General features: G+C 42.7%; 1 protein-coding gene across 3 annotated transcripts in view; it reads left to right on the top strand.

Annotated features, from left to right (window-relative positions):
• The window catches only part of elmo1 (engulfment and cell motility 1 (ced-12 homolog, C. elegans)), a 104396-nt gene that overhangs the window by 46508 nt on the left and 43005 nt on the right, over nt 1-14883 (top strand). For all 3 annotated transcript variants that reach the window (XM_034094234.2, XM_034094235.1, XM_034094233.1), the window contains exons 7-14: nt 793-892; nt 1363-1514; nt 1683-1761; nt 3242-3292; nt 3741-3863; nt 4908-5036; nt 8029-8133; nt 9764-9872. In XM_034094234.2, coding sequence (XP_033950125.1) covers nt 793-892; nt 1363-1514; nt 1683-1761; nt 3242-3292; nt 3741-3863; nt 4908-5036; nt 8029-8133; nt 9764-9872 — 848 coding nt within the window. The remainder of the gene's footprint in view (nt 1-792; nt 893-1362; nt 1515-1682; nt 1762-3241; nt 3293-3740; nt 3864-4907; nt 5037-8028; nt 8134-9763; nt 9873-14883) is intronic.

Genomic DNA, 14883 nt, shown 5'->3' with positions numbered 1-14883 from the left:
TTAAAATATCACCTCGACGCAATGCCAGTACTATAGTAAAGAAATATCTGGTTCATCAAGGCATAACAAACAAAAGCCTGCAGGATGTTGCTGCAATGCCAGTCTTAAGCAGTAGAGGTCAGTAATGTGAAACATAAAGGTGACATCATCAAACTAGGAGTTTACAGCCACCGACCTAAACAGTTTCGTACCACAAAATAGCAGAATTAACTTTAATCTTTTCAGTTTACTATAAATTGAGCAAGTCTAAACCTATTGTTACATTTCTTCACCTAGCAGTTACATGTCTTGGATTAAACATCTGTTAATGTGTTTCCCGCTTTGGCCTCCTGTGACTCTCGCACAGTGATTTATTTCTCCTGATATTTGTGTAACTGCATGACTTCACTCTATAATGTAGCTTTCTGGTCCTGAATGACCTCCGCTCTGCGCTGCCCCCCCCCCCCCCCCCCCCCCCCCCCCCCCCGGCCCCTGCAGGCCCTCTGACGGCCCCGGCTGTTTCTTGAAGGCCAGTCTGTCTGCACTGCATCGCAAACCTCTTTCCATGACTTCCTCTCTCCCTGTCTCTGTTATATTTCTGTCTTTTTTTCAGCAAGCCTGGTTGCAGCATTGATCTCATGTACTTCTGTCCCCTCTCTTCCTCGTCGCCACCTCTCTGTCTCTCTCTCTGCTGACCGCTTATTCCTCGTTATGTTTGGAGCCATCTGGGCTGTGCAGCTTTTCACTGCTCCAAGCCATCTGCTGAAGAGAAGTTTCCTGTGGTCTATTATGTGTTTTTGTGTTGTTTTTTAGTTTTGGCGACCTGCTGTCCTTCACTCTGACGGCCTTCGTGGAGCTGATGGACCACGGCATCGTCTCCTGGGACACTTTCTCTGTGGCCTTCATCAAGAAGGTCAGCCAGGAAAATGTTACAATTTCAGGGAACTTTCTGTGTGTCTGTTTGTCAGCAGGATAATGGAAAAACTGCTGGCCTGGTTTTCATGAACCTTAGGGAGAGGATGTAGCATAGCCCAAATAATAACCCATTACATTTTGGGGTGGTTCAAATCACAGGGCGATAGACACAAATTAGGTTTACATTTTGTTAACATTGATAGCATTTGAGCTGCATTTATGTGGTGTGAAAATAACCAGAACAATAGTTCCTGATTGTAAAGCTGGAACAACAGCACGTCCTTTTGATACATAAACAGCTGTTACTGTATATGGAACATCATAATGAAGTAGAAGCACAGATTTTCCCTAAATTGATATTCCCATGTTTTTCCTAGTGGTCTCTTCTCCTTGGAGAGCACACTAAATGATTTATGGTGTAGTGTTTTCTGCAGATGTTTTATCTCCCACACTCTGTCCTTCCTGCAGATTGCCGGCTATGTGAACAAGTCGGCCATGGACACAGCCGTGCTGCAGCGCTCCCTGGCCATCCTGGAGTCCATGGTGCTCAACAGTCAGGACCTTTACCACAAGGTGGCGCAAGAGATCACCATCGGGCAGCTCATCCCTCATCTTCAAGGGTAAGTGGATCAGTTTGAACACTAATTAGGTTGATTCATTCATTCCTTTTGATTCACCATGTTTCTTACACCGTACTAAATACATGTCAAACCACATGGGCAGGCAATAATCAACTACTTTATGTATGTATAAATATTCTTGTGTGTGTGTTATTTGTCTAATTCCAGGACTGATCAAGACATTCAGACCTACACTGTTGCTGTCATCAATGCTCTCTTCCTCAAAGCTCCTGAGGAGAAGAGACAGGTGAGGCTGCGGTGTGCACACACAACTGCATCACTGCACATCATTTTCATGAAGTAGTGATCTTTACATGTGAACACATCTGCATTTGTACTGTAACAGTGTACTTTGTGTGTATATCTGTGTGTTAACATAGTGGTGTAGTCAAATCCAGTAATTAAAGGCCAACAAACCCCCTCATGCCATTTCTCTCCGCTCCTCTCAGTGACATTCTTGTTCAACCATGCTCTCATTTCTCCTCTCCCTCCTTCGCTCTCTCACCTATCACACATTGCCCAGTAGCAAGTCACATGACTCCTTGAATCAGCACGATGGGGTCCAGCGATGTGCTTTGACATTAATAATTAATGATGCTAACCCACAGCTTTTCCTCTATGCAGCATACAAAGTTAAGAACACGCTAGGTAGAAGTAAGCTCCAGAGCATCCCTGCATACAGATTGTAGCACACTCAGATATTGCAGTGCTTCTATTTTTTGCTGAGATGCCTAGATCATATTCATGTGGTTGGTTGGCAGCCATTTTAAGCACATGTATTGGGTTTTTTCAGGTGATGAGTGAAGATTTCTCTGTGCAAGCATGTATACTTATATGACTTAACACCATAGCTGAAAGTGTAATATCAGCAGAAAAGGCACTTATAATAACTTGATCATAATTTCAGGTTACTTTATAACAGATGACGTGTGTGTGTGTGTGTGTGTGTGTGTGTGTGTGTGTGTGTGTGTGTGTGTGTGTGTGTGTGTGTGTGTGTGTGTGTGTGTGTGTGTGTGTGTGTGTGTGTGTGTGTGTGTGTGTGTGTGTGTGTGTGTGTGTGTGTGTGTGTGTGTGTGTGTGTGTGTGTGTGTGTGTGTGTGTGTGTGTGTGTGTGTGTGTGTGTGTGTGTGTGTGTGTGTGTGTGTGTGTGTGTGTGTGTGTGTGTGTGTGTGTGTGTGTGTGTGTGTGTGTGTGTGTGTGTGTGTGTGTGTGTGTGTGTAGTAAAGCTATTATTATGATCCCCCAGTCTCCCACCATATTGCTGACTCAGCTGCCTCTCTTTTTTTTAACCTCCTCTCAGTCTCTCGTTTTCCACATCACTCACTCACTCACTGTCTCTGTCTCTGACTTTGTTTCCTCACCGCACACGATATGGTAGTTTGATGAGCACATTGTGGACATCCTAAATTGTCCCCTGACAGTAAGTGCACCCTTGATTAGCACACTTTGTAGTATGCACTGTAGAAGACATCAGTTAGTGCATTTAGTGTCCCTTTTTTAAGATTAAGTTATTCTTTGGGATGGCTTTCTTATTTTCTGCGGCATACATACTTTGCAGTGTCCTGCTGTGGCAGTTTTGTTTATTTTCCCCGCATTCATTTATCATTACAGAATAGAAATCTTTTAAAAATATATATTTGCTTGTCTATATATTGTTGTTTCTCATCATCTCCTTCTGTCTTTCTCTCTATCTCTATATATCCTTCCTGTTCTTTCTCCCTCTATAGGAGATGGCCCATATTCTTGCCCAGAAACAGCTGCGCTCCATCATCCTCAGTGTAAGTCTAAACATGCCCTTCTCTCCACTTCCCCAGTGTATTCCTCTTTCTCTGTGAACAAATCTGTGCCTGTCTTTATCTCTGTTCGGGCTTTGTGCCTCTGCACCAGCGTGATATCAGAAAGGAAAAAGACACCTGCCACTTCTGCCTCTGTCCCACATTGTTGGTTATTATCTACTATACTTACTGTCTCACACCTGTTCCCTTCTCTCTCTTTCATCCTTTCCCTGTTAAACCTCATTTCTCCCTCTCCTGTTCCCTCATCTGACTTATGCTCACAAATCCTCGTGATTCACTCCCAAATCCTCTTATTTTCTTTCTTATCTCGTACCGTCTTCCTCGTCTTTTGACCCAAAAACTAATCCTCTCACCTTTGCTTCCTCTTTTCACATCTGACACTCCCCCCCGCTCTTCTACCTCCCCCTCCTCTATCCTCCACACCGTGTAGAACGTGATCCGGAGCCCCACTCCCATCAACGATGAGATGGCCCACCAGCTGTACGTCCTGCAGGTGCTCACCTTCAACCTGCTGGAGGACCGCATGATGACCAAGATGGATCCACAGGACCAGGTGGGGGGATGATGCCGACAGGAAGGAGTATGGATGCATGAAAGGATAGGGAAGCATAATTATCTTAAAACAATTAGTTAAAGGTGGGGTAGGTAATTTTGGAGAAACCAGCTTGAGTGCGCTAGAATTTGAAAATACACAGCCGGAAGAAATCTGCTACTTCCTCACAGAGCCCCTCCTCCAACACACACGAACGCGCACATGACCAATGAGGGCACGAGATAAGTTTGTGCACAGATGGAAGGCTGACAGGCAGGTAGGCCATCCAGTTACTTTAGCCGGGCCGGTCGTGCTTTTTAAAGTACCACGGCTTCCACAGATGACGTTTTTTAATGGATTTTTTGTCGAATCACTTAAGATATTCATTGCTATCGGGATGTTAAGAGCATTCCATGGAATATAAGAAAAAGTGTATCTCGAGCCGGTTTCTCAAACTTACCTACCCCACCTTTAACAAAGGTTCAGCAAAGTCACTTGCAGAGAGAGGGTATTAGATCTACTTTGTAGCACTTTGAATTGCCTTTGTGTCTTACAATGTGCTATAGAAATAAACTAACCTTAATCTTTGGTGTTCAATAACCCCAAAACCAAACAGAACTCCATCCTTCTCTCAATATTTTTTATTTACTCTGACAATTCTTTAAGCCCTGCACTCATTTTCAAGTCAACATTTGATGCTTCGGCAAGGCAGTAGTATGTGGTACTCCCTCAAATAATCTGCAGTTCCCATGTTCATTATAATGAGAACAAAAGTGTTGTAGGGGTTAATTCATTGCTGTTGTCTTACAGGATAAGTAGTGGTAAAGAATAAATATCGTAAGCTGTCTACATACAAGAGAGAAAAAGATCCAGTTTCAGCATGATCTAGCTGCTTTAAAAACCAAACTGTAATTTAAGGTTGGCAAAGTAGTCATAACAGTGGAGACCTGGCTGCTGGCCAGATTGCTTTAGGCTCCGCGAGACCCCACAGAGCCAAGATGAGGCTGAAGCATCCTAAATAAAAAAAAAAAGCAAATACTTTAATATTCTTCTCTGCATGTGCAGGCTCAGAGGGACATCATCTTCGAGCTGCGGAGGATTGCCTTCGACGTGGAGTGTGACCCTAACAACAGCGGCAGCATCGAGAAACGCAAGTCCATGTACACCCGCGACTACAAGAAGCTCGGCTTCATTGTGAGTTAGTGTTTCAAAGACTCATGAATTTACATATGCATAACTCAAACCTGAGATAATAAATAATACACAAGCCAGTGTGTCCACATGGGACGGCTGTTAATTGGATATGATTCCAAATCCACAGATTACATTATGTGTGTATCTGTTTAGAAATTCCCAGATAAATATGGTTTATTGGTTTTCATATAGCCTGACGAAAAGAACTACATCATCAATATAAAACTGCCACGAGTGAAATGGTAATGAGCACATTTTATCAGCAAAGTACACTTAAATGAAAATAAATGAAGCAGAAAATGTAAATGAAATGTTCTTACGTATGACATTTTAAGATTGTTAATACTGATCCCTAAATCCATAGTCAGCATTCCTTGTAGCTAGTTTTTACATCTTTATGTCCTGTTGGGTATTCTAGTTCACCGGATTCCAACGTGTGGGTCAGGGCCCCTCTAAAGGGTCACAAGATGAATCTGAGGGGACTAATGTGATGGAAAAATATTCTGCTGCACGAGTCTTTTTGGGAATCACCTCTTTTTTCCCCTTCAACATACTGTAGGACACTTCACTCTTTGGGCTTAGATCAGTAGTTTAAAGGGGACATCTCCTATATGGTGTAACTGATATGAAATGACACATTTAAAGAATGTATAACAATGAAGACGGAAGTAGACACTGCTTTTGAGTACAGGGCGTGTAACGGAGGTGATCTCTGGGCCCATAGATCTCGGCCTCCGTTACGGGTAATATAGCACTAAAACATTGCACAGGAAGCATGGGAATATATGTAATTTATGTAACTAGTTTGTCTGTCTCTGTTTCCTGGTTTCATGTTAAAAGTGTTCCCCTTCCCCCATGTCTTGTGGCTGTTGATTGTGCGCACCTGGTGCCCTGTGTTGTCCCCCCCCCCCCCCCCACCTGTGTCTAATTGCTGATTAGTGTGTGTGTATTTAGGCTCTGTTGCCCTGTCTGTTAGGAGGCTGGTAGCTGGTGACTGTGCACAGGAACAGCAAGATTGAGGCTGTGTCCTGTGCTCAAGTTTAATAAATGCCCACACCGGGTTATATTTTTGGACGTTCTGCCTCTGCCTCCTTGCTTGGTCGGGCTGCTCAATCGTCAGCTTCACAGGGCGTCAAGCCAAAATATCTATCGACATACTGTATATTTATCTTTTTGTTTATTTAGCTAATATTTTGTATGTAAAATCTTTATTGGGAAAAGTGACTAGTCACTCCACCTGTGAGTTAAAAGTATGAAACAGCCTAAAATGAACATTTTCATTTAATGTTGAGTCTAATACTCGAGTAAATGTACTTTTCTCAGCAGGTTTGTGTCTGTTTTCCATTGTTTATTTATTTGTAACCCTATTTCTCTCATCCTGTCGCATTGTATTTCCTCCTCAGGCTTTTTAATCTTCTCTCACTCACATTCACCCTAAAATATGTTTTATTTACTACATTTTTCTCATCTCCCTACCTTCAAGCATGCATTTTTTAATATACTATTTCCGCGCGCGTGTGTGTGTGTGTGTGTGTGTGTGTGTGTGTGTGTGTGTGTGTGTGTGTGTGTGTGTGTGTGCGCGTGTGTGTGTTGTATGCAGTGGTCTAACTATAGCATAAGAACTGGAGCTAAACCCACTGCGGCTTGCTGTAAGCACAGAGCTGTTTCGGGGCTCTTCCCCTTCAAACTCCCACTGCAGTATGCTCGCTAAAGATAAGAACAATTGGAGTGCCTTGTCCCCACGAGTGGAAAAAACCCACCCTTAAAACCCTTAGTCTACTTTCCATGCTCGCACACACACAAACACACGGTACACACACACACACACACACACACACACACACACACACACACACACACACACACACACACACACACACACACACACACACACACACACACAAGCCATACATCTCTAGATAGACTGTATCACCACTGAGGTAATTAGTTTGCCTTCTAATGCGTTCAGCTTCTTTAAGGGGGGATTGTTGCACATGCTGCAATGTTTTTCCCATGTCAATATAAGGGTGTATTTTGTCCCTGGGTGTTTGCTTCCTGTCAGACAGACTTAAAACTGATGAGCCTGATCTCAATGATTTCCTTCTTCTCTTTTGCCGTCACTTTCCTCTCCAACATCACTTTTTAAAATCAAGCTTCAGAGTGATGTGTTTGCATGTGTATCTGTGGATGTAATCATTAGTGGACTGACTTCTCTGAAATGTCTGGGAGGAATTATCTTTGATGGACTGTGACAGCGCAGGCAGCATCTATCTGCACATCTCATTCAATATTCAAATGTGATGGGAGGTGGGAGTGTAGAGGAAAGTGAGGAGTGTTATTGCAAAGGTTTTGGGTAGTTTTATTGATGTTTGGGGTTAGGTTGAAGGCCAAACTTACTTGTGTGTTTACTTGATTTCTTTCTGACACAGGTTTTTATATTCATCCACAACTGTTTCTTCCAGGCAGCTGTACATTTATATACATTACACTTAATTTTTAAAATCAACCTGGAGTGACATGACATTTGCTTGTATATGTCGAATATATTCAATAAAAACAATGTATTTCCATGTAACTCAAAAATCGAATTCCCTTTTGTTATTTGGTGCCTATTAAACATTGAACAATTATCAGAGTTAGTTAAAATGATTAAATTCTATAAATAGAGAAATGCCGATATCATTTCTATACTTTAGTTTTGATAACAGATATTTTGTTTTTTTAAATGTTATCAAATAAAAAACAAATGTCATAGGCTTTAAAGGGCAGCCACAGCTAGGAAGGATGGATTACCTATTTAAATACAATATTATGCATTTGCGCTTTAATGTCTGTCTGCACAGTGTGTGGTTCTACTGCGTAACTCCCTGTGTCACTATTGCTTTGTGCTGGGAAAAATAGCGCATTCTGTGGATTATACCTAGAAGAATAAAGATTTTCTTAAAAGGATATAGTGGAAAATGTCTCACCCTCCTTCTCCTTTGTCTCTCAGAACCATGTGAATCCAGCGGTGGATTTCACCCAGATCCCTCCAGGCATGCTGGCTCTGGATAACATGTTGTATTTTGCCAGACACCACCAGGACGCCTACATCCGGGTGAGCGTGCACTTGTGTTTGCAGATCCTTCTTATCCAGGCACACTAACGCACTCTGCTCAGCGACTTATGTTGTGCTATATTTCTCACGTCACCTCGACTGACCCCTTTCTACCAAACCATCTTCCCTCCAGCTCATTCACTTGTTTGTATTTTCCAGCACGTTCCTACATTATCTTTCAGCTAAAACTGCATCTCATAAAGTTGCTCAGTCCAAACGATGAGACCCCGAGCAATGACTCTGAACAGTTATCCCTTTTTTTTGATGATCAAAAGGATTTTATACTAGTCATATAATGTAGTATACCTACAGTTCTTGTCTGTAAGGGAACGGCTCTCACTATGGTAGGGAACAATGGGTTTGGGTTTCCACTTGCTAATTCAGCTTAGTTTGAACCTTTTTATGGCAGATGTCCAGAGCTCTATTGTAATTAAACAGTATGTACAGTATGTATGATTTTTGTGTCAACTTTACACTTCCAGCACTTTAATCCCCACACCTGCAAATCAGTGTGTGTTTGTGTGTGATTACATTGTGCGTCCTCTCATAGTCTCTGGACTTGAATGAGAGAAAAGAGATAGAAGTGCCTTAGTAGTGCCGACTCAGCCCTTATCAGTAGAACAGAGGCATAAGACACAGCCTCCAATTTCCCAAATTAAACTGTCACCGGCTAAAATGATTGGGACCTTTACGGCCTCTTTTCTGACGTGTTGCCACCATCTCCACATAATTAAGTGAATATTTTTGCGAACTAGTTTTTTGAATTTCAAGCACATAGTTAAAGAGGATCATATTGGGGCAAATAATGACATTGTTTAAACCATAATGGAAGTGTTTATGAGAAAATGACCTTCAGTGCAACAAGCCAGCAGCTGTAAATAATTGCTCATATATTTTACATATACCTTTCACCACAAGGCACTCTGAAGTAATTGAATGCCTTAAAGCTGCTGAGTGTACGATTTAAACATTTCTGATGCATGCATCTACTACTAATATCACAAATATATCATAGAGGCTTTATTCTGCATTTTATTCTGGAAGGAATAATAGGAGCTCACTCATGCAAAATCATCCATCCATCCATCTTCTCCCGCTTATCCGTGGTCGGGTCGCGGGGGTAGCAGTTCCAGCAGAGAGCCCCAAACTTTCTTTTCCCTGGCGACATCAACCAGCTCTGACTGGGGGATCCCAAGGCGCTCCCAGGCCAGCGAAGAGATATAATCCCTCCACCTGGTCCTAGGTCTACCCCTTGGTCTCTTCCCAGCTGGACGTGCCTGGAACACCTCCCTAGGGAGGCGCCCAGGTGGCATCCTAACTAGGTGCCCGAACCACCTCAACTGGCTCCTTTTGACGCAAAGGAGGAGCGGTTCAACTCCGAGTCCCTCCCTGATGACCGAACTTCTCACCTTATCCCTAAGGGAGACACCAGCCACCCGGCGGAGAAAACCCATCTCGGCCGCTTTGCATCATGCAAATCAATCAAAGGAATTTAAAATCCTAATGTTTCAGGATTTATCTTGCTGATTTCATTCAAGGGCACACACCTGTTGTTGTATCCAGATAGAAAATGAGCACACATATCATCATATATTTCACCATGCTTATTCAACTGACTGTGTGTGTTCAGATCGTCCTGGAGAACAGCAGCCGAGAAGACAAGCACGAGTGTCCGTTCGGCCGCAGCAGCATCGAGCTCACCAAGATGCTCTGTGAGATCCTCAAAGTGGGCGAGCTTCGTAAGTTTACAACCAGACACACACTCTTTCCACTCTCACTGTACTGTTGCTGATCCCACTCCTTCTTTACAATGAGCACACAGACATACACAAAATAGTTCAGGGACTGCTTCCCCACAGAGATGCATTTACATATGTGCACACAAATACAAAACCTCCCTACAAAGAAATACACACATTATCTCCCTGTGAGGATGAAAGCAGCCATTATCCTCAGTAATTGTGCCGCCAGGAGTTCATTATTTAGTGAAGCACCTCGCCCCCATTCAGCCCCTTTCAGCCTAATATACCGCCTTTGGGAGGCACACTGCGCAGAGAAAGAGATGCTGTGCCCAGGTCCGCTCCAAATTGATGTGCCCTTTTCATTTGTATTTACTTGTTTAAATGGCCGAGTTGGTCTCAGCTCGGCTCCAGACTGACCCCTGCTGCTCCCTGTAGGGAGGTAGACCACATTCTTAGCTCAGTTTTGAACCGAAGTGCCCTTTTCATCGGCTCATGTTCTTTTCATGGAAGATTTAGACGAGGCTGCATAGCAGGGTTCTTCCCTCTGGTTTGCAAATTGCACACGGGACATTAGTGTATAGGCCATGAAAATGGTGTCTATTCGTATATCTGTGTCTTCGAAATTGCTCACACAACTGCCGTCTCAATGTTCTCCTCTGTCCTTAAGATTGCTGATAGAAGTGCCAGGCCAAGTTTCAATTCAAGATAAGAATGTTCTCTAACATTTCTTAGCATATTGTCATTTTCCAGTCCCTTTTTAAAAAAGAAGTTGTGCTTGTATCTCTGCCAGACTCTGCTCTAATGCAAAATCTCTCGACCTTCCACATCAAATACTGAAGCGCACAGGATTTAGACATTTTATTAAAGGTGTGGTAGGTAAGTTTGAGAAACCGGCTCGAGATACACTTTTTGTTATATTCCATGGAATGCTCTTAACATCCCGATAGCAATGAATATCTGAAGTGCTTTGACAAAAAATCCATAAAAAAATGTCATCTGTGGAAGCCGTAGCGCTGTAAAAAGCACGACCAATCATCTGAGCCGGCCCGGCTAAAGTAACTGGATGGCCTACCTGCCTGTCAGCATTCCATCTGTGCACACACTTATCTCGTGCCCTCATTGGTCATGTGTGCGTTTGTGTGTGTTGGAGGAGGGGCTCTGTGAGGAAGTGGCAGATTTCTTCCGGCTGTGTATTTTCAATTTCTAGAGCAAAATTACCTACCCCACCTTTAAACCACAACGATGGTGCCAACACTATTTAATAATATAAATATAGTTAGCCCACAGATGTATCGTGATCTGGGGAGACAGGTGGATCAATAAAGGGTTTAAGTCGAGCTTGAGGGACAGGTAATGTCTCATGAGGTGCAATGTGACTCATACTGAGCTTTTAGTTTTTAATATGTCAATCTTTTTTTGGCTCTATTCTGTTTCTTTTTGTGCATCTTCTTGTATCCTTGTGATGTCTGTACAGTGTCGCACGGCTTTATTTTAATTTAAAGTGTCTCCACTGGACATGCCCTTTTGATCTTCTGTTAGCGAACCGAAATTGCTTCCCTTTACTCTCTGTTAGAAATAAAGCTTTGACCTCATTCATTTCCTAATGCAGATGAAGCAACCAGACTTGTCCTCAAATGGTACAAAAAGCATTCTCTATCTCTGAGGCTGATAGTTGAAGGCTTATGCAGTCAAACTAAATCCCTAGGATGAATGTCAGGCCATCATCGGGAATAAGACTTTGTTTTTGAGAGCCTTTTTTGTTCAAATAAATAGAGCTGGATTTCACATAACTTATTTAAGAGATATGAGCAGAATGTGCACCCGACTGCTGCAACATATTGTAATCCTTCTGGTTTGCACAATAAAAAGTAGTATTATTGTTATTCATATTAAAACGGGGATTTTGTTGTGTTATGACACATGAAAAGTTCTCTGCACTATTGAATGTTTGAATTGAACCGCAGCAGTGACCTTGACTTTTAGTTCTGGGCCTTTTTATTCCCAGTGGCTGAATATTGTCCTCTTTGCTGAGGCTGTAAGTCCAGGAGATTGAAAATACCATTCATATTTATGATGTAGTATTGCTTGTGTGTATGTGTAGAATTGGGGGACAGATATGAATTGGTGCCATGAAACTACGACCTGCAGAGAATGACTTGTCTGTATGAGATATTATCTGCTGCACATACATCTGCTTTTGAACATGACAGGATTAGCATAAACACAAGTAGGTCATCTACGGGCACACAGTTGAAAAGTTACATACGATAAAACAAATCCCTTTGAAGGAAATCACTGGGAACACAAAGGGAAAGACGGCATTTTGAAAAATTCATATTCAACACAAACCAAATCCTAATGTTCCCATCCATCGCTGTCACGGCGTCCACTAAATATGTGCACACACTTGCGCTCACAGAGCATTATATGCATCTCGTCCTTATGGGAGGAAGCCAGTGTGTCCTAAAGCATTCATAAGCTGCACTGCGTCTTCTCTTGTAGGGACTAAGTGCATTTCACACACGCCCCATTAGTCCTGTGCATATTAACATGCATTAATGAAGGAATGTAACATGGCACGGGCCAGGCAGATGCTGTAAATTATTGGTGAGGAACGGCTGTGTGTGTGTGTGTGTGTGTGTGTGTGTGTGTGTGTGTGTGTGTGTGTGTGTGTGTGTGTGTGTGTGTGTGTGTGTGTGTGTGTGTGTGTGTGTGTGTGTGTGTGTGTGTGTGTGTGTGTGTGTGTGTGTGTGTGTGTGTGTGTGTGTGTGTGTGTGTGTGTGTGTGTGTGTGTGTGTGTGTGTGTGTGTGTGTGTGTGTGTGTGTGTGTGTGTGTGTGTGTGTGTGTGTCTCAGCCTCACACCGACTGTCATCGCTCAGGTTGACCTTTCAACAGCGACACAATGAAATACACGACACTAACGAGGATGTTGGAGGGTGTGTCTGTGTATAATTTTTATCAGTTCTGATCGTCTGGTATTTCAGAGAAAGAAACTGTGGTGAATTATTAAGTGAAGTGTAACAATTACATGTTGGTCCCCTTCCTGCTCCACATAGAAAACTCTTATAGTAATTTGCTGTTGGTTCGTCCACCACCACAATTTGTACAGATGTCCATTGTGCCTGTAACCAAATGTTGTTGGTGCTTCTTATTTCTTCTGGCACCTTCATAAAGTTGACATTTGTGTATTTTAGCTGTAGGCTAAAATAAGGCAGCCATTTCTATTTATAGAAGAACACAGATGTTGCACATACAATTTTTTTTAAATGGCTGAAAGTGCAACAGTGATTCAGCATGCTCTACGAAATTAAATTCTTCCATCATTTTGTTATTATTCACACCTGTGTTTTTCTACTGTGACATTTGCAAATGCCAATCATCCAATCAAAGTGCATCCAATAGCATATACTTGCAAAACTACAACTGCTAATTGGCAAATGTTAGCATGCTACAGCTGTAGCTGGTCGAAGCGTTAGTGGCATGCTTTTGATATTCAACAGTGCAGATCATTCTGTATTTCTCCATGAAAAGTCTTAGTTTTTATTCTAAAGATGCATTTCTTACCCATGGTGAAGAAAACAGAGCTCATTTCAGGTTTTTAAATCCCCCCCTTTCTTCACATCCCTTTGTGGATAAAAGCAGAAGAAGGAGATTGGTGACTGTATTGATGTTTTAGTGGCTCATTTGCTCCGTGTCTTTGTGAAATGCCAGTGTGGCTCTCGCAGAGGCCGGGCACTCTCTTCTTGTTTTCTCACGGGGATGAAACGCAGAGGGATTTTGGATTTGCCGGTAGCTGTTGAAGTTGCCTTTCTTCCCTGCTTTGCCTCTTCAAGCACTGTCCCACATATTATTTGTCTTGCTGTTCATGCTCTTTCTTCTAGGCTCCTTCTTATTTTCCTCTCTGTGGGTCTGAAGAACATCTGTCCCTCTCAGACCTGTAATCCTTCCTCCCGCTCTAAAGCTCTGGCTTTTCTATCCCAAGAAGTTGACAAGAAAAAAACCACCAATACACGAGCTGGAAGCATTTGACTTTTTATAAATAATAAAGAAGCCTCTTAAGAATCGTTCATGACGGGTGTCTCGGCGCTCTTTCAGACCAATGGATTATTACACCTTTCAATTTTATGCTATCCACGTTTTCTTCTGATATTTTCCTCTCCGGTTGTTGTTGAGATGTGTCATTTATATTCAGATGTGGTCTAGAGAAACGCTATACAGGAGCTTGTTTGGTTGAATCGCCTGTCAATGCTGATGAATTCTTCATAATTCACAACACCATCAAGGTGTCACTCTCGCTCACCATCCATAAATTCATACCCTTTCAGTTTCTCTCTCTCTCACTCTGCATGTGTTGGAGCCGGGCCTCAGATCCTTAAAGATTAATTGTCCCACCATGTTTCTGCTGCAACACGGGGCTTAATGGAATCTGTGTAGGTGAGGCGCTGAGATGGGACTTTTCAGACTTTCCTTTTTAAGCGGGCCCATAGAATATTTATGAAGTTATTTAGAAAGGGCCAGGCAGCGTGAGTAATGGCTCTGCTTGATGATTCACTGTGTGACATGTCGTTGCTGAGATGGAGAGCTGGGAGGTGAGCAATGGCAGGTCGGCACATGGACACACACATGGACACATGGACACACACATGCTAACACGTGAAAACAACCAGACCTGTGCATGTACAAGCGCACACACACACACACACACACACACACACACACACACACACACACACACACACACACACACACACACACACACACACACACACACACAGGCAGATCTGGGCAGGCTGCGGACTAACAGTCACTTGATGTCTTCATGATTGTGTCTTCCATTATAGAGCCGTCAGCCAAGGTCAGAAGAGAGACATCATGAGGAAATATGGATTGATTTTATATTTTGTGGGTGTATTTATATATGTTTCTATATTTTTACTCTTAAATCTCTATTAAGGTGCCCATCTTCTTTTGGTGTTGCATTAGAGGAAACATTAGCATGCCTGCCAA

The sequence above is a fragment of the Pseudochaenichthys georgianus genome, chromosome 11 (genome assembly GCF_902827115.2).
Source record: "Pseudochaenichthys georgianus chromosome 11, fPseGeo1.2, whole genome shotgun sequence".
NCBI lineage: Eukaryota > Metazoa > Chordata > Actinopteri > Perciformes > Channichthyidae > Pseudochaenichthys > Pseudochaenichthys georgianus.
This window is presented reverse-complemented; position numbering and strand designations above follow the sequence as displayed.